General features: G+C 36.2%; 1 protein-coding gene across 1 annotated transcript in view; it reads right to left on the bottom strand.

Annotated features, from left to right (window-relative positions):
* Window positions 1-18,522, bottom strand: part of TNKS (tankyrase) — a 178,696-nt gene that overhangs the window by 44,198 nt on the left and 115,976 nt on the right. Inside the window, exons 6-12 of the mRNA XM_036894099.2 lie at window positions 13,176-13,270; window positions 11,644-11,710; window positions 11,152-11,338; window positions 7,226-7,347; window positions 5,721-5,812; window positions 5,552-5,630; window positions 95-266 (exon numbers count right to left, since the gene is read on the bottom strand). Of these exons, the coding sequence (XP_036749994.2) occupies window positions 95-266; window positions 5,552-5,630; window positions 5,721-5,812; window positions 7,226-7,347; window positions 11,152-11,338; window positions 11,644-11,710; window positions 13,176-13,270 (814 nt within the window). The remainder of the gene's footprint in view (window positions 1-94; window positions 267-5,551; window positions 5,631-5,720; window positions 5,813-7,225; window positions 7,348-11,151; window positions 11,339-11,643; window positions 11,711-13,175; window positions 13,271-18,522) is intronic.

Below are 18,522 nucleotides of genomic sequence, written 5' to 3'. Positions count from 1 at the left end.
AAGGAGCTGCTAAGACAAGTGGTGTGAAGTTTGCTTCTATTGGTGGACATGGAAGAGGAAGCACAAAATGTGCTGCATATCTGTTTCAACTCACCGCTCAGAATCTGCTGCACAGCTTCATTTCCCATCTGGGCTGCTGTGAAGCCTTGTAAGGAGATGATGGAGGGATCGGAGCCGTAGCTCAGCAGGACGCGGCAGGTCTGCAGGTGGCCTGCTAGGGCAGCTCGATGCAAGGCAGTCTGACCAAGGGTGTCCAGTGCGTTCATCTGAAAAATCATTGGGTGGGCATGTGGAACATCTACTTGTTTTCTTTTACAATCTAGGAAGTAAGTTCTTATGAGAAAAATCAATTGTCAGAGCTTTTTAAAAAAATGCCACAAACTATTCATTGTTAATGTGTGCCTACTGGTTCTGAAGAAGTATCATCTTCTTAGTTCCCCTTCTCTGACCACCTTGTTGAAAATTACAACATAGCTATCCCTTCCCTGAATGACTGTCCGCCTGTCCTGTCTCCACTCTCTGCCACGCCCCTTGACAACTAGAAGGGAGGCCTCTGGAGGCTGGGGTGTCACCGGATGTTTGCTGCCTGCCACATCCTAGATGCACATTACATACTTTTGGATAAATTTTACCAAACCTGTTCTAAGAATATAAAGCCAACAAAATATGTAAGCAAAGACAATCAAAACAGTTCATTACATTTCCTTTCTAATTTTAGTAAAGAATTATTAACAGAATGCCCTAAATGAATTACATTTAACCAAATAAGTGATCTGAAGATTCAAATGTTCCATTTTTTAAACTCCAAAGAGGTATAAGGGAAGAAGAATAAATTCAGCTTGTGTTAAAACTTTCGAGGACAATGTTAAATTTGGGGAACACACTCATAATTTGATCAAGCCTAACTGGTCCTAACCCAGTTTCCAGGATGCCTCAGTAAACACCCTCTATTTCAACCAGACAAAGCCCAGGTTCACTGTATATGCTGCTTCTCTCGGAGAAGCCCTTCTTTCTGCCATCCTGGATTATGAGATCCAGTGCAAGTCTCCCCTCTCCTAAGAAGTCTTTGATAACTTGAAGCCTCAATGATCACGGTCTTCCTGAGCACCTGTGTCAACTTAGCATTGTCTTACTGATTATGGCACTGGGGTAGTTTTTATTTAAGTTAAATTAAGGTTATTGAGAATATGGATTGTATTATACACGTTTTCTAGGTCTTGTAGAAAGCTCGTGTTAAGGGGACACAGTAAATTCTCAAATATATGCTGGCTAGTTATTCAAAACATTTGGCACACTACCAAATACAAGATTAAGAAAAGAAAGGATTTAAGACAATTGATTTCCACAGTCTTTCATGGTTACAAGTAAGGCTGTCACATTTGTTCAGGCAAGAGTTCCTCTAAATTCTTAATGGTGTTTTGTAAAAAATTCACCATGAAATACTGACATAATTAATTAGATCACATCTGCCAGTAGAAAAATACATTTATCTGTATATATAGGCAACATAAGAGCACAGCCATTAGCATGAACCAACTGAAAGCATAAGCTGCCAACTCAACTTCTTAAAATTTTCTATGAATATTTCTTTGTTACTTCTTCACCACAAGAAAAAAAAGCCTAAAACCAAGACTATTCATCATTAACATTTTTCTGAAACTGGATAAGAAATTTTCATATTTTGTCATAGAAATCCTGAATCCAGTGTGCTGAATCACTGGAACATGGCTTGGGATTACTACTCCAAAATACAGATCTTACCAAGTTATTCCTTAGTTCAAACTTAGTGACTCTTCAAGGCCTTCAAATACACTTGAATCCCTCACTATGTCACTAAAGACAATCTTTATTATTACCTCACCTTCCTTTCTACTCTATTCTTCCATCACAATGCAATAGGCCTGCTATGTTCCAGCTTTACTGGGTTACACTGGAGCTCCATTTTATGATGGTGTTAATTTCTAAAGTCACTGCAAAAGGCAAACTTCACCTTTGGCCAAGATTATCCTTGAAAACACCCTGGCAGTGCAATGATAAAGACGAAGTTTTTCAGTAAATCCAACACTAGCCAGTATTACCTCCAATGTTGCTGAAGCAGATCAACTGAATACCAAAGTACCTACAGCACCTGTAAACATTAAAAGCACATCATGTGCAAGAAGATGTTCTAAAAATATGCAATGAATGGTGGAACTGAGCGCAGCACAGACAACAGCAGATTCCCTTCTAGCTCTCATTCCCTCGGGAGCATGCACAGGGGAAGTGAAATACTGGGTAAAAACCACCATTCACTCATTATTTAAATCAATTTTTCTTGTTCCTTAACCTCTCTCTGTTCTGGAAGGGGTAGTCCTGAGTGTAGCTCCAGTGTATTCTATCCTTTTCATTTCTGACCACAGTTTATTTCTTAACTAGAATTCTGACACAGAAATCAGTATTTCTTTAAAATGTTTTAAATCTTTTAATGTGTTGTGAACCCACTACAGTGGATAGAAGTTGTCTAAGAAGTCAAATTTTAATAAAATTTGAGAGACATGCAACTCAATTAATATTTATTAGCTGAACTTGAAGTGTATTATTTGCAAACTTTCAAAATTCATGTGGGATTTTAAAAGGAACAAATTCTTTGAAAAGCAGTATACATAGATATTGTAATGGTATATACACGTCTGTTTTTTGCTTTGGCAAAGGGGTACTTACTTTCTCACTTGCCTGACCCGTCTGAGAAATAACTCCCTGAGCAGAGCTGAATAGCAGACTAGAGGCCAACCCAGCGCCTGTGCTCAGTCTCATTCAGTCCCCCTTTCTCATCCCTGCCACACGTGGTATGGTCCTAAGCCAAAGACACATCAAGCAGGGCTGCAAAGATCATATTTAGGACGTAGTGAAGTAAAACAGAAAAATACAGTCTTGAATGGTCTTGAATGAAGCAGATAAAGAGCAACAGAGAAAAGAAATCCATGCAACCTCAGAGACAGACAGACAGACAGAGATACAGAATGGCAGCCAAGGTACCCAAATTTTCCAAATTCCTTGCTCTAGTCTTTTGTGAATCTCAGCTACAATTCCTGCAGATTATTTCTGCAGGATAACCATATGATTATCTCACAAAAGAAAGAAGCATACATTTATAGAAGTGTAAAACAGATTTCCATTTGTGCTTAATCTAGATTCAGTTGATCTACTCATAAGTAGAATGTCTTTGAGATACTGGTTCCTTTGGTCTTTATTTTGAGAAGATTAAACTGCAGATATTATTTGAACTATAAAAGATACTTTGAATCTATAGCTTAAAAAGCACTTTGATACCTTTGGGCTAATAGAATCTGCTTATCGATCCACCTGTAAAGTAGCTTTAATAAAATCCTTACAATGAGCTAACACATTTCCCCAAAAGTGAGCAAAGACTCTTGATCACTTCTCAATGTGAGAAATAAGTCCATTTAATGCCAATGACTATTGACACAATTTCTTCTTACACAGAATATAAATAAATCTGTCAAATTAAGACACATGAACAATCCAAAGAAATTTCTTCATGTTTCACACACTTAACAGATGTTCACTAATGACAAAATAGCAGTGCTTTATGAATGAAAAGAAACCACTTGCAAATTAAACCTTTTGTTTTTAGGTATTAATAATACCATATGCAATGAGGGCTTAAGTTCTATATAATGATGATAGCAGACAAGGCACTAGGGATAGAATACAGAATGCCAGGGTAGGCTAGCAATAATAAAGAAAAAACCTGCCATACAAAGGATAAAATTTTCATGTCCCTCCCATTTAGGCTTTATAGTAATGATGCCAAGCAGGGGATTAGTAGAGATAATTATTCATTCTTTAAAGCTATTATTAGTTAATGCCTGTCAAAATGGAGTCTTCAACTGAGTTGGTCAATACTCCCATTTTCTTCTAATCCTCCTTTGCTTACTAGCCATTTCCTTTCTATCCTCTCTCTGAATAGTGCTTGCTTGCTCCTCTAGACCCATATCCATTCTTCCCCCTGCTCTGGGTTCTAGGAAAATCACTTGCAAGGATCACATTGTGATATACACTTGAGAGTCTAATTCTAAGTTCATTTTCAATAGTTGGTCCCACTGGCCAAAGCAATACTAAAAAGATTTCACTCAGATGTATAGAACCACTGGAAAAAGTGAACTGCTAGCAATGCCTACTAAATCACAGTGCTTCTTTTTAATGTAATTTGCTAATTATGCTAAGGTTTTCATCAGAATTCTGGAGCAAAACTGTATCTTTCTTAATGTTCTTGCAAACTTATTTGGTGTTGCATTAAAATGTTTTTAATGGGTTCAAAACCACCTGCACACAAATTAAGAAAAACTTCCAAAGAGGTTAAAAAATTCTCTTTTCAAGTTTTTTAGTTATATCACTCTAAAATATGTAGGTTTTACCTTTAAGGGTCTGATTAGATTTCTTTTTTAAAAGTACCTACATACAAGTAACGGTCACCACAGAATCATCAGCAAATTCCGAACCCACTTATTTGTATTAAAAAAATGGAAGTTCAACTAAGGATGAAATTCCTGAAAATACAAATTCATGCAATAGCCAGACAACCCCTTTATGCTGTGAGACTGTCATGGCCATCCCTGATTATCAACAATGGTATTTATAAAGGATCTACCATTTAGGACACTATCCATACACGCACTCATTTGGACACATGTAAAGCTCAGCGTGTCACAATGGGCTGGCAGTGGACAGGTGAGTGAGTGTCATGGTCATCGCCATCCTCAAAGTCCCGCTCTTGCTTAGGAAACACCTGGGCTCTACCTGACTCAGGCTACACATGGCCCTAAGGAAGGTGCCAGCATCAATCTGTGTATTAAATATTAGTAGATCTTAATTTTTTTATTCTGAATAAAGAAATTACTATTTTAGTAAGTTAAAAACTCTAGTATTTTTACCTGCACCCAATGGCTCATTCTGTATGTTCCACTGAGTGTCTGCACCCTGCTTTGGAGATTACTGCTTGAACATATACACCCTTGAGCCTTTAAACACTTCCAAGTTCAAGTCACCTCTGAAAAACAACCAGTATCTTTCCTTCCTTCCTCAGGTGTATGAGTTTCAGATAATGACAATAAAGATGGTGTTTAGGTAGAGAAAATGATCATTACCAGTTTGAAGGAATACAAAGTTCTTTAAGTAGCAGAATTTTGATCATCATCTGCATAAATTATTTTCTGATAAACCATCTATGATGTTGATTATCAAAATATATCAATTCCACTATTAACATTAAATAATGTAAAGGTGAAACGTACTTAAACTGGTAGGATTGTAGCTATACTTTATTGCTTTATAGAAGAACGACAGTAAAGTACAATAAAGCACGGGTAATTAATTTGATTAGTAAGAAGATTTAAATCAGCTTTAAAGGGGAATCAGTGAATTCAAATACATGCTAATAGTCCTTTATCAAATTAATTTCTTCAGGAAAATCCGAGACAAAACAAGAGCCTGAAGAGCAGCGAGCTGCTCATTGCCAAGTTGGACAGTGTATCCCAGGCGCGCACCTTACCTTTGCTCCATGCTTATGCAGAACTTCCAGGACATCATTGTGAGCTCTTTCTGCTGCAACATGCAGGGGAGTCATGAAACTGTGGGAAGGAGAAAAGGAAAAGGTAATTTCCTACCTCTGACTGCATTTTCCCCTCTGAGAACTGCACAGCTCCTGCAATTGCACTTACTCTTTATTCTTCTCATTGACATTTGCTCCTTTTCTAAGTAACAATTCTGTCACTTGTTTTCGTTTGGGATGCAGGGAGGCTACAGCACAGTGCTAGAAAGTGAACAAAACTAAGTTAATAAGGTCAACTTCATTTAAAAGTAGATTTCTGAATTAAATAGCATCTGTTGACTATTTAGAATGTTGTTATCTCAAAACATGGATTTCACATAATGAAGATGATCAAAATTCTTCCTAAATACACTGTAAGTACAAAACATACGGCTTTAAACAAAGGTGAAAATATGCTCTTAGTTAAGCATTAAGAGACTTCATTTCTTTTCCTTTAGCCAATAAATAATTACCCAGTATATATTTACTTGAAAGCTTCAGAATACTGCCTCTCCAAAGCTATAAAAATCTGTAATGGAATTACTCAGTCCTTCATTAGGCTGTCAGCACATAAATCAGTATTTCTCAAGCTCCTTCCCAGAGGTACTCAGGGCTAGCACTATACACCCAGGGACAGGAAAGAAGGGAACAGACTTGAGGGAGCTCAGAGAGAGAAGTATTCTCAGAAATTCTATGTTTTATCCTATACTTCTATGACTTTTGTATTTAACTTCATTTTATATTAATGTTCGCATTAAAATTTTAAAAGTAAAAAATGAGTTACTACTGAATGAAAGGTACATTCTAAAAAAGCAGGTTTATTCTGTGGCTTTGAGAATCTCCTGGCATAATGCTGTGTAGCCTGAATGGACGTAAGCCTCAGTTTGAGAGCCACATTCTCAGTGCAGGTACAGCTGGCCCGCTGCAGTCTGGTGACTCCGCATGTTGTGGCAGCAGGTGCTGACTAGAGTTTGCTCCTAGAGAAAGTTAACTGAAGCCTACTGAGAACGCTTGTGCAAGGCACGACGTGTGCTCACACTGAACTGAGAGTAACCTAACCCTAGACCTCAACCTCCATGTGGCCAACAAGGAAAACCAACTGCTCTTCCTGAAAGTGCATTAGAAGGAAAAAAAACACAGTTTGAAAACCAATTTGTACAGTCTGGAACAAAAAATCCATAATCTCCCCACTTTTCCTATAATGAATGAAATAGTTCTTTTAATACAATTGCTCACAAGGATGATGCAAGTGCCTTTGAAAACACTTTAATCTTCTACAGAAAACTGAGATAGTATATGTCTGGCAACCATGTGAAAAAGAGGATTCTATAGAGAAAATCACATCTTATATTTTATGAAAGCAATGGCCACACAAGTAGATTTGTTATAATACGGTTGGGTGAAGACAAAGGTAAAAATAATTCCCAAATCGAGGTTGAGCAAATGTCTATTCTCTCACCCATAAAAGCAATCATCTCCTGAAACAAATTAAAAAATCCACACAACCAACATTAAAATGCAAATTCCTGGCACTTCAGGTACTAAAGTTATTTTAAGGTTTTTGAAATGAAAATCATATTTTGTGCTCATACTACTATTATAGACCCAAGGAATGGATTAGCAATAAAATCTTACCAGTGCAGTTTCATGAGACTGTGGTTGTTTGAAATTAATGATTTCCAAAGCAAGTGTTTTTTTAACTTTGGCTAGGTCTGCTTCTCTAGCTGCTTGTAGTAAAGAATGACCTTTAAATTCATCTGTTAATGAAATAATGGTTGACATAAACAAGACTTAAAATCTCTAAAAATCATTAGCATGACTATAAATAAAGTAGGAAAATTATTCATTTTACATATTCCTCTTTAGCATCAGCAGTAACATGATGTGAAGATAAAAGTGCAAAAGATGAGGGTGTAGGTTAATAAGACTGTTTTATACTCTTAAGAGTTCATAAAGATACATACATATATTCCAGCAAAGTTTTAAAACAGCCTAAATGTCCACCAAGTAGAAACCAGTTAAATAAATTGTGAATGCTTATACGCTAGAATACTATATAGCTCTTAAACAAAACAGAAAGCTCTATCTATGCTGACATATATTATGAAATGAAAATTCAAGTAGCAAAAGAGGAAGGATAGGTTGGCCCCATTTTTTTGTATTGTGACTACTACTATTGCCACCACAACTAAATATAAGTAATGGTATAAAAAAGACGTTGAGAAACATTCATTAAAATATTAACAGTCATTATGCCCTGACACAGAGGAGGGAAGAACTGAATTATGGGGGAAGTGCCAGCATTTGAAAATTTTCAAAGGACAATTAGTCTTTCATTTATTTGTATAAGCAAGGAAGATTTATTTAAAAGGCATTTCGAAAGTAATTGCATAAGTAAGAATCCGATACTCGTATTTATTTAAAACATATAGTCTTATTTTCTATTTTACGAGTTTGGTTTGTATTTTGATTACCGCTTATGAGCAAAAAGATGAAAATTGTTCTATGAAGATGTAAATGATGTGACCTAATATGTAACAATGCAGGCCCTTACATGTCGACACCTTTGCATCTGCCTGGTAGTGGTTCTTCCTTTTCCTTTCTCTCTTTACCTCCGAGGGCTCTGCCACACTCCCCTCTCTCCCTCAAAAGAGAGAGAGAGGCGCACACACGTGCACATATACGCATGCCTTATTAACTACGACTCTTTGTTCAAGGGTTCAGGTTAGATAGTCTGATTAGGCCTTCCTGCCATTCCCCTTATTGGGGAAGCATTTCTTCCCATGAAGTCCACTGCATTTGCATCTAGCCCTTTATCACAGGACATAACCCACATTGTCTTGGCATATAGCACAATGTTTGGCATATAGCAGGCACTCAAAATATTTGTTGCATGAATGCTGAATATTTATGAAGAAAGTCATGGCAGTTTCCAGAAAAAAAAAAATTACATGACCTCATGTTTGGTAGTACTTTTCTCACCGCTAAAGTCCTCAAAGTAAAGGGCTTTGAAACTCAGAAACCCAAAAAGGGTCAAATGAGTGAAAGTAAACCAGTATTTTCAAATAACAATGAAATGACAGATCTTCATTTTAATAATAAAATTAAGGGTAAGTGAAGTTAAGAGATTATAAACTGCTCTATGCAAGGAGCAGGATCCTGACCTGCTAAGGAAGGTTACGATACTGAGAACTGCTTTCAAACTAAAACTATAGTTTTTCTTTGACCACAACCCAGAGAATGGAAAAGCTATCAACTGTCCACTATGTAACTGTCCTTCTAAATGTAAAGGTCACATACAGGTTTGTTTTTAAAACCTCAAGGAAGTGAAGTAGTTAAAAAGAAGGCGGTAAAACTGTTAATTACTCGACCCTGAAAACTAAGTATTTATAAAATACCTTAAATGTACCTCTCTCAAAATGCATTTTGAAACAAGAACTGAAGCCCCTTTCAGTATTTTCAGCTCCAATTATGTGCAGAACCCAAACTACTTTGTTCATTTGGCTTCATGAAAACAATTAAGCAAAAAAAAAAAAAGGGGGTGGGGTGGGGCAGAAAAAATGTGTTATGATCAAAATATTGTTTTTCTTTGTATCCTGTATAATTTTCTTAAAAAGAATTCTGTTATTGCGAATGCCTAGTATAAAGTAGTGGACATGATGATGAAAATTACAGTTAGAAAAGTTCCAATTTTGTTAAATCCTTTTCTTCAGATAATTCCTTGGTAGAATCTTATTTAATAAAACAAAGGAGATAATGAGAAGGTTCAAAGTATTCTAATCAGGGAACTACTTCCTTTACAAAACAAAACAAATTTACGTTAAATCTTAAATGTTTACATTGGAATCAGGTCAGTGGAATACAATATAAAAACTCATAATAATACTTATAACTTGCAAAATTATTGAAAGGAAAAAAAATTATTGAAAGAAAAAAAAAATTCATGACATGGGGTTAAAGCTGAGCCCAGGGTATGAACTAAAAGAAGGAATTAGAAAGTAAGTTTTGAGTTAAACTCAGTTCCATAAACTTGCTGAGCACACACCGTGCAGTGCTAGGTTGGGGTTAGGTATACATACAGGCCCAAACACAAACACCATCAACACTTCTTTATCAGGTTACAAGGAATTGTACAGATGCTAACACAGGATAGTAAAACCAAAGGTCTTTCTAAGAATTTAAATTTCACTGAGAAGATGGAAAATACACATAGGAAAATGAGCTATCTAATGCAAGTCAACATACGGCAAGAGTCATAAGAGTGGGAGAGAGAATAATTGTACTTCTCCAAGGATTCATTGCTAAGACATCTGTCCATTTATAACCTAGTTTGTGCTGGCCTGTAATCTAGTATATATCATCTCTTCTACTACCAAAATAAGTTTAAATTTCCCCTTGAAAAAGATCAAAATTGCAACTCTTCTTGTTTTAACATCAACTAGTTTAAAATCTGCTTAAACTTAAATGATGTCACCATCATGCTGACTATGCCCTTTTCTTAAGTTAGCATTTAAAGATTTTCTCAGGCACTTAAATCTAGTTGCCTGATTCTTAGAATCCTAGATGTATGAGAGAATACCAACCACGGGATTAGTTAAAAATTGGATAGGTAACCTAGTTCAACTTAAACCTGAAATGTCCATATGCACAACTAAACTTATCACAGTGTTTGATATGACAACTTAATGTAATGTTGTATCCTGAATGAGATCTTGGAACAGAAAAGGACTTAGGTAAAAACTAAGGAAATCTGACTAGAGGTCTTTAATCAATAATGTATCAATATAGGTTCATTAATTATGACAAGTGTAAGTGTTAATACTAGGGGAAACTGGGTATGGAGTATATGAGAACTCTCTGTACTATTTTTATAACTTTTCCAAAAATCTAAAACTATCCTAAAACAAAAAATTCATTTAAAAAAACATGCTTACATATATATATGTGTATATGTACATATGTATCCATATATATATATATACATAATATATATATATATTAGTATTTAAGAAGATGACTTCCACCAAATCATAAAAATGATCTAATTTAAATTTGAGCAAGTGACTACACTTGGGCTGTAACACACATAAGAATAAAAACATGACTGTGCAACCTTGCAGAGTGTGGGAAAGAGTGTGTGGTCAGTAATGTTAGGTATCACCTATTTTTACCAAAAGTGAAAGAACATTAGCTCTGTGAGCTCAGAGATTTTTTTTTCTGGTTTGTACACTGCTGTATTTCCAGCAACTGGCACATAGTAGGTATTCAATAAATGCTTACTGATTGACTCATCCTCCCCTAGCCTTTAAAAAAAAAAGAGCCTTAACACATAAATAAGAATTAGGTTTGAAGAAACACAAAATATGTACAGTGCATGAATAGACTATTCCTGTGGAATTCATGAAAGAAAGTATATGATCAGAAATGAGGATTATTAACTAGTCTAATAACAGCAGGGCATTATATCAGTTAGACAAAACACCAGCCCTAATAAATAACTAAGTAAAAATGAGATTCTAATTTATAACAAGCAATACAGATTTTTGGATATAAATACATACAGGTCAATCTCTCTCGGAGCTCAGGAGTTGGAGCCATATCCACGGCACTTTTGCCGTGGCAATTGACTAATGTAGGATCAGCTCCATGGCTAAGTAACAAAGAGCAGACTTCCACACGGTTCTTGGAAGCAGCCTCATGGAGTGGAGTGAACTGCCAGAGATCCATAGCATTAACACAAGCTCCATGCTGAATCGAGGAAAAATGTTGTAGATCAGTAACCATTTCGTTGGATCAAGTAAAACTCACAAGACATTTATTTCACTGTAGTTTTCATTACAACTCTTTGAAATGTCAGTAAGTGTTTTAATTTCTTTCATCTCAGCTTTGAAAGCTTAAAATAAATGCAATGTTTAAAAAGTTCTAAGCAAGGTAATATTTTTAAAAAGTGTTTCATTCCTTAAAAATCTTAGTGGCCCCAAAACACATTTAAAAACTCATGTCAAGTTTAAAAAAAAAAGCAAATGATGACCAATATTTTTAATTTCTCTTACCTTTAGTAGTAGTTCTGTGACTTCATAATGTCCATATGAACATGCATTATGAAGAGGCACAAGTCCACTAAATGAAAAAAGACAAATTAAGATACTGAAATTTCAAACAACTTACATTTATCTAAGAAGTGCTAAGAAACAAAATTCTAGTAAATCCTAATACAATTATACTAAAAAATTTTCCAAGTATTAAGAGGATACAAAGCATAACTAATGTCTAAACTTTCATTTTTATTTTGTATTTTGTGTATGTAATCTTTAAATGCAATGATAAAAACATCAACTAGGAAAACACTTAGGTAAAAGGAAGAACATATACTAATTGACAACTGCATGCTTTGTATATCAAGTATTTACAGAAAATACATGTTTGTAGATAGTGAACTGAAATATTCCATCCATTTCATTTCACTTTAAGGGTAATTTCCAGCCTGAGAATTAACTATCCAAACTCTGATAACTTGCATATCAAAGTGCCATTCTACATGAGTCAAAGGCCCCTTTTTTGTGGTGTACTTCTCCTGATGACTCACCTATTGTACACCCATCTGTTTTCAGACTTGTGCAAGGAAACAGAGATGTACAAGAGCATCAGGCATTTGTGCCCCTATACTACTGGGACACCATTCACATATGGCACAAAACCTGGTGCCGGAAAGACAGAACTGGAGCACCAAAAAGCAGACTGGAAATGATGGATTCCCCATCTGATACTGTCTTAAGTACTGAGTTCTTCATTTGTTTCCTGACATGCAGAGGGGCAGAAGGAAAAGAAACCCTTCTCTAGGGCTTCTCTTCTTTATGCTGCCAATTTACAAGAGGGTACTTACTACCTGTGTAGTAAGGTCAATTATCTTTTAGAACTTAGGGTGGGATAATGAGCAATGTTAGCCCCTCAATAGGACAGCAGATCCTATTCATATGTTCCTGGAGACTAGACAGGAAACTGGTACAAAGTTTTCCAAAATTCACCTATGCATAGAATAAATGACATAACTGCTTTCTTGGTCCCCATCCACCCCTCTCACATCAGCCTTCATAAGGACCTTTTAGGTTTTCTTAGCCCAAACGCTTAAGGTTTTATCAGGAAAAAAAAAAACCCCAACAAATTAGAATATTGCATATTTATGATTTTGCCTTATTAATAAGAGATGATCCCTTCATACCAGATGAATATGATAGCTACGTTACTGGATTAACAGAATTTTCAGTTTGCTTTATCTTTCTGAAATGCAATTCGAGTTGAAAAAAAATAATAATTGCAACTGAGAAACAAATTTTAATTTCAAATAATAGAACTGCAATAAAATTAAGCTAATTTAGGAAATTATGAGACGCAAGCATCCTTAATAAGTAGAACGTGAAAATAGTCAAATTAAAGTTGCAAGCATTCTTAAAATACACACAAGCTTTAAGAAATGAGAAATATAATTTTGTCTTGTGCTCAAAAACTTGAGCATATCAGATCTTGAAAACAGAGCATTAGCAATCCATGAGCAAAGCCATTAATGGAAATAAATTCATACACCTACCCTTTGTCTTTTGCGTGAACATCAGCACCATGCTGAAGCAGCAGCTGGACTATCCGAACTCTGTTGTAGCCTGCTGCCAGATGCAAAGGAGTAGACTGGAAAAGAGAAGGGAAAATGCAAACCCCTCTCCAGGCAAGTAATTCTTGCTTTGCCATTTAATCTGTACTTACTTAGATTTAAACACAATGAATGTTTACATATGCAGAAAATACTGAGTCGAAATGCCAAAAATTAACATTTCATAACTGGATGAGAGACATTTACTCCCCTCGGGAGCAAATTCTGACTTCAACTCCATTCACCTATTACTCCTACTTTTTTCTTAAGCCCTACCCTACCTACTGTACAATATTTCTTATTTCTTTCCAACACGAACCACTCTTGCTGTTCCGAGAAGACACGTAGGGCTCATATTCCTCAGAATCAGAAACATTCTTCTTTATCCTACTGAAATCCTGTCTACCTCCCCAGTTCTTTTAAAGCCCAATTCTATCATAAAGCCCTACCTAAAGAGCTAGCTTTCATATTTTCTCTTTAATAAGAAAAGTTGAAAAAACTCCCTAAAGAACTATTTGAAGAAAACTTTTGTGCCAGCAAAAAGGACAAAGGACTGTATTCATTCCATGCAGCTGTTAGCAATGGGTCAAAACTAACATTCTACATTGGATACAATGAAATATGCCAAGATAGTACCTGATTCTTCTATTTTATTTCCTACATTTGTACTATAAATAACTGTAAGAGGAAAATAGTTTCTTCCCAACTAATTTCTGCCATATTTTAATTTGAACTGCTACTAAAAGGTTCTCTGTTCAAATTTAATATGGTGATTAAAATAATCAAACTTCTCACCATTTTTTAAAAATTAGCAAAATTTAATTAAAAGGTTCTCTGCAAACATAGAAATTTCCACCTTTGCTCATTTACTGAAAGTTTAAATACTGTAATGGCTTTTCACACAGGGTCTAATATAGCTAATCCAGGGACTAAAACAGCTTTTCACAAAGCACTTAATGTACTCTCATTTCTCCTGCCTTCTATCTGGGCCTTGGGATTCAATAAGACTTTCACTTTATTTTCTCCACATACTCCAAATGTTAAGATACTAAAGAGAATTTAGTTACATTTAAATAATGCTGTATTTAAAGTTACATACAGTTTACATATTCTGATAGTCACTAAGTTTAGGAAGTATTTCTGAGCAATATACAGTTAATAATGAGGAGATCATGTAGATTACAAGAGTCCTGGGTAGAAAGTCAGGAAATCTGATTGTATTCCTGGATCTTATGAAACTGTAAAGGTCATACTACTTATGTACCTCAGCTTCTTAGTGTGTAAAATAGAGATAAAGTAGCTATCTTAAAAATGTGTGAAAATAGTTCTCTCTCAAATATAAACACTTCAAAATGCAAAATGTCTTACAAAAATAGATGGTTAAAATTTTTGTATCACTAAACAACATTCCCATCCAAGTTTCTGCTTTTAGACACATGTCAAATGTTAACTGCAAATGATACCTCCAGGGAAAATCAAGTTATTTTCAGGAGTATTTCACCCTTTCCTTTAATATTTTAAAGATGTTGCTTCACTATTTTCTGGCTTGCACTGTTATAGACTAGAAATCTGCCAATATCCTCATCTTTGTTCCTCTGTACTATGTGGTTTTTCTTTGGATACTTCAACAGTTTCTCTTTATCACTGGCTTTAATCAACTTGTGATGTACCTTAGTATAGTTCCTCCCTCCCTCCCTCCTTCCTTCCTTCCCTCCCTCCTTCCTTCCCTCCCTCCCTCCCTCCCTCCTTCCCTCCTTCCTTCCTTCCTTCTATCCATCCATCATCTATCTAATCTATCATCTATCTACCTATCTATTATCTATGTATGTATGTATGTATGTATGTATGTATCTATCTATCTATCTATCTATCTATCTATCTATCTATCTATCTATCTATCATCTTATTCCTACTTATTTATTTGTGCTTGGGGCTTGCTGAGCTTCTTGGATCTGTTTTGGAAAAGTTTCAGCTATAATTTCTTCAAATATCTTTTCTGCCCTCTCTCCCACCGTTCTCTCTTTCAGGGTCTCCAGGGGTACATATTTTAGGTTGCTTTCAAAGCCTGCTTTTAAGCTTTATTAAGCAGGACCAGAGCAGCCTTTCAGTTAGGGCTAATTTCCCCTTCTGGTGAGGTAGTACCCTTCTGAGTACTCTGTGATGTCTAATGAATCATGAGGTTTTTCCACTCTGGCTGGAGGCAAGAGAACCGATCACAGACTGTCTGAGTTGCTAGGACTGTTACCTCTAATCCTTTTTTGGGTGGTTCTTTTATCAATCTCAGGTAGTTTCCCGTGCCCATGTTAATCAGCACTCAGCCAAAGACAGTAGGGTCTTTGCAGATCTCTGAAGCCTTATCATCTGTGCAGCTCTCCCTTCCCTGGTCCTCCACCCAGCTAGCTCTCATCACCTCAGTCTCTTCAAACACCTAATTCTATCTTCTCAACTCTGGGAGCTCAATGGGCTCCTCCTGGGTTTCCCCTCCCAGAATAAAGGTCTAGATATGCTTTCTAGGTGGTAAGCTGGAGCAATCACATGACTCAGTTCATTTAATTCCTATTTCTCAGGGATCACTGACATGTACTGTCTTGTATGTCCAATTCCTGAAAAACCGGTGTTTCATATATTTTAGCTTAGTTTTCTTATTGTTTCAGGAAGGAAGGTGAAACCAGGTTACTTCATCTTGGCCTACTTTCAGGACTGAAATGAACTTATCCCGTGGTTGGGAAGCTTCCTCCAGACACAATACCTGCTTTGGACACTGTCAATAAGTCAGTTAGCTCTTTTACAGGACATAGCTGACATTTAGTATTATATGAAAAAAGTGACATCTTCATTCCTGAGGCATAAAAAGATTTTCCTTTTCCATATTAGTTATCTTTTTTATAAAATTTCATTTGTATATAGTTGATTCGATAATAGTAAAAACTAAGTCCCTAAATAAATGAATACATATAGACACATATTGTTTATTTAGAAGGACAAAATGTGAGAAAAAATATCTAGTTTTGGGATTTTTAAAAATTATTTTGAGACTAAAAATTATTTATAGTGCTTTGAAAACAGTAATATATTTAGTTTTTAAACTGTTAAAATTTAAAGAACTTAAACGAATGAGAAGGCTCTGTCACTGACAAGGTAGAAAGTGATAGGAGGCCTGAGACAGAGCAGCTGTGAAAAATGGAGCTGAGGAGTGAGCATCGAAAACTGTGAAAAGGCAGAATGGAGGGAATCTGATAACCGACTGATACAGGTAGTGAGGGACAGAGCAGTTCCAGTTGGACTGCCAGTGACATGAGAAAAAAGGAAGGGAACAAGGGAAGGAAGGAGAAGAAGAGAATAGAAGAGAAGAGTAAAGGCGAGGGGAGGAGCCCAGATCTCAAGAGAGTTTGTGGTTTTTGGGTTTACTGGATTTGAAGTGCTTATCTGATACCCTAGTGGTAATGGGACTAGAACTCACGAGAGGTGAAGGCTGAATACAAATTCAGTCATCACTGGCATTCATTTAAAATATTTTGGCACCTGCCATGTATCTGGCAGCATGTTAGGTGCGAGGGATAGCATGGCAAACAAGGCTCAACACTTGGCCCTATGGGTCGTCTTATTCCTCAAAAGCAGAGAGTCCCAAAATTAAGTACCTATAAATTAATTTTTTATTCAGGAGGACAAAAAGATGAGGAAACAAAAGTATAGTTTCTGAGGAGTCCACTAAAAAGCAGACAAATACAACTAAACGTGACAAATACTGTAGTAAGGGAATTCAAGATGCCACGGGAGGCTGGAGGCCACATGCCAAGGTCACTCGAGAGGCCAGGAGAAGGGAGCGGGGTCAGAGACGCGCCTCAGAACTGCTTCTGAGGGGGAGACCTGAGGACAAACAGGAGTCACTGAGGCAGAAGGATGGGAAGCTTCATTCTACACAGTGTGAAGAGCACGTACTAGCACCTGGTAGGAATGTAATACTGGAGGACCTAGAAAGTATTCCGTGCAGTGTGTGACTGGGGGAGACTCTAAGGACCATGGGAAATCCCAGGAGAACTTCCGACAGGAAATCACGCGAGACTGGAGCTTTGGAAGGATCACTCTAGTTGTTATATGGAGAGTAAACTGGAGAGGAAGAGTCAACTTGATGGCAGGAAGCCTTGTGTAGAAGACGCAGAACTAGCCTAGGAGAGGGACGATAACAGCGCTGAGTGAGCAAAGCAGGAGGAGCATCGCGGACGAAGCCGAGCTGCGGGAGGGGCTGACTTTACAGGGAGAGTGTGCTGAACTGGGATGGAACTCTCCAAGTCGTTTTAACGTGGGTGCTAATTATGCAAACTAGATAGAATCACTAGAAGGCACATAAAAATCTGTAAAATGTATGCAGTAAATTTGAGGAAATGGTAGAAAGCAAAAAGAAAACGCACAAATTGAGAATAAAGGATGATTTGAACAAGCTTCCACTAAGAGCCCAGAGGTTTTTTCTCTTGGAAAACATTTACAACTAAACATTATATACAAAATGCTATCTTCTAATGCAAAGCAATTAAAATCATGTGGCCTAAAACTAAATTTAGTGAATGGTTACCACACAATGCCAACTTTACACCTCAACTGCCAAATGGCAAAGCAATGATAGAAGTTATTTTCTAAATGCTAGGATAATTAACAGAGTGTAATTTTGGTTGTGAAAAAATAAAACAGACTGATGTGTAAAACAGTCATACATGTTACTTGATAATTTTGTGGTGGTTATAAACCAGTAAACACAAGAATCAAATATTTAAGACATCATTATACACAGGACAGCAATCCCTGCCAATTTGGAACCTCACATTTATTCTTAAAACATTTTTTTGATGGGAATATTTTAAAAGTCAAACGGGTACAGTGATAAAATATGGAACAACTGAGAATATAAAAACTCTAAAATCTATGAAAATATTGCTCTGCTGTAAGAGAAACATTATTACTAATATTCTCATATTGTAAAATACTTATAGGATAAAGAATCCTTAAAGAAATCCCTTAATTCAAAGATTTTTCTTGGAATCAGGCCATAAGAAACAATAAACATATATATATCTTTGCCTTTTATGACACAGATTTGCAGCACAGATTAAAGGATTTCAGATAGCTTTAATTTATCCTACACATACATGCATAGCTAAAATAGTGACAATTGACAATCCTCTCATAAGACTGTTGACACAACTTTAATGCAAATCAGACAGCATGACAGAAGGAAATGAGTAAGGCTTTTTAAGTCTTGGGTTTGCACTCTTGCTCTGTGAAGTTTACAAGGTAA

Source organism: Manis pentadactyla, chromosome 7 (genome assembly GCF_030020395.1).
Source record: "Manis pentadactyla isolate mManPen7 chromosome 7, mManPen7.hap1, whole genome shotgun sequence".
Lineage (NCBI taxonomy): Eukaryota > Metazoa > Chordata > Mammalia > Pholidota > Manidae > Manis > Manis pentadactyla.
Note: the sequence above shows the minus strand (reverse complement) of the source record. Positions and strands in the feature narration are given on the sequence as shown.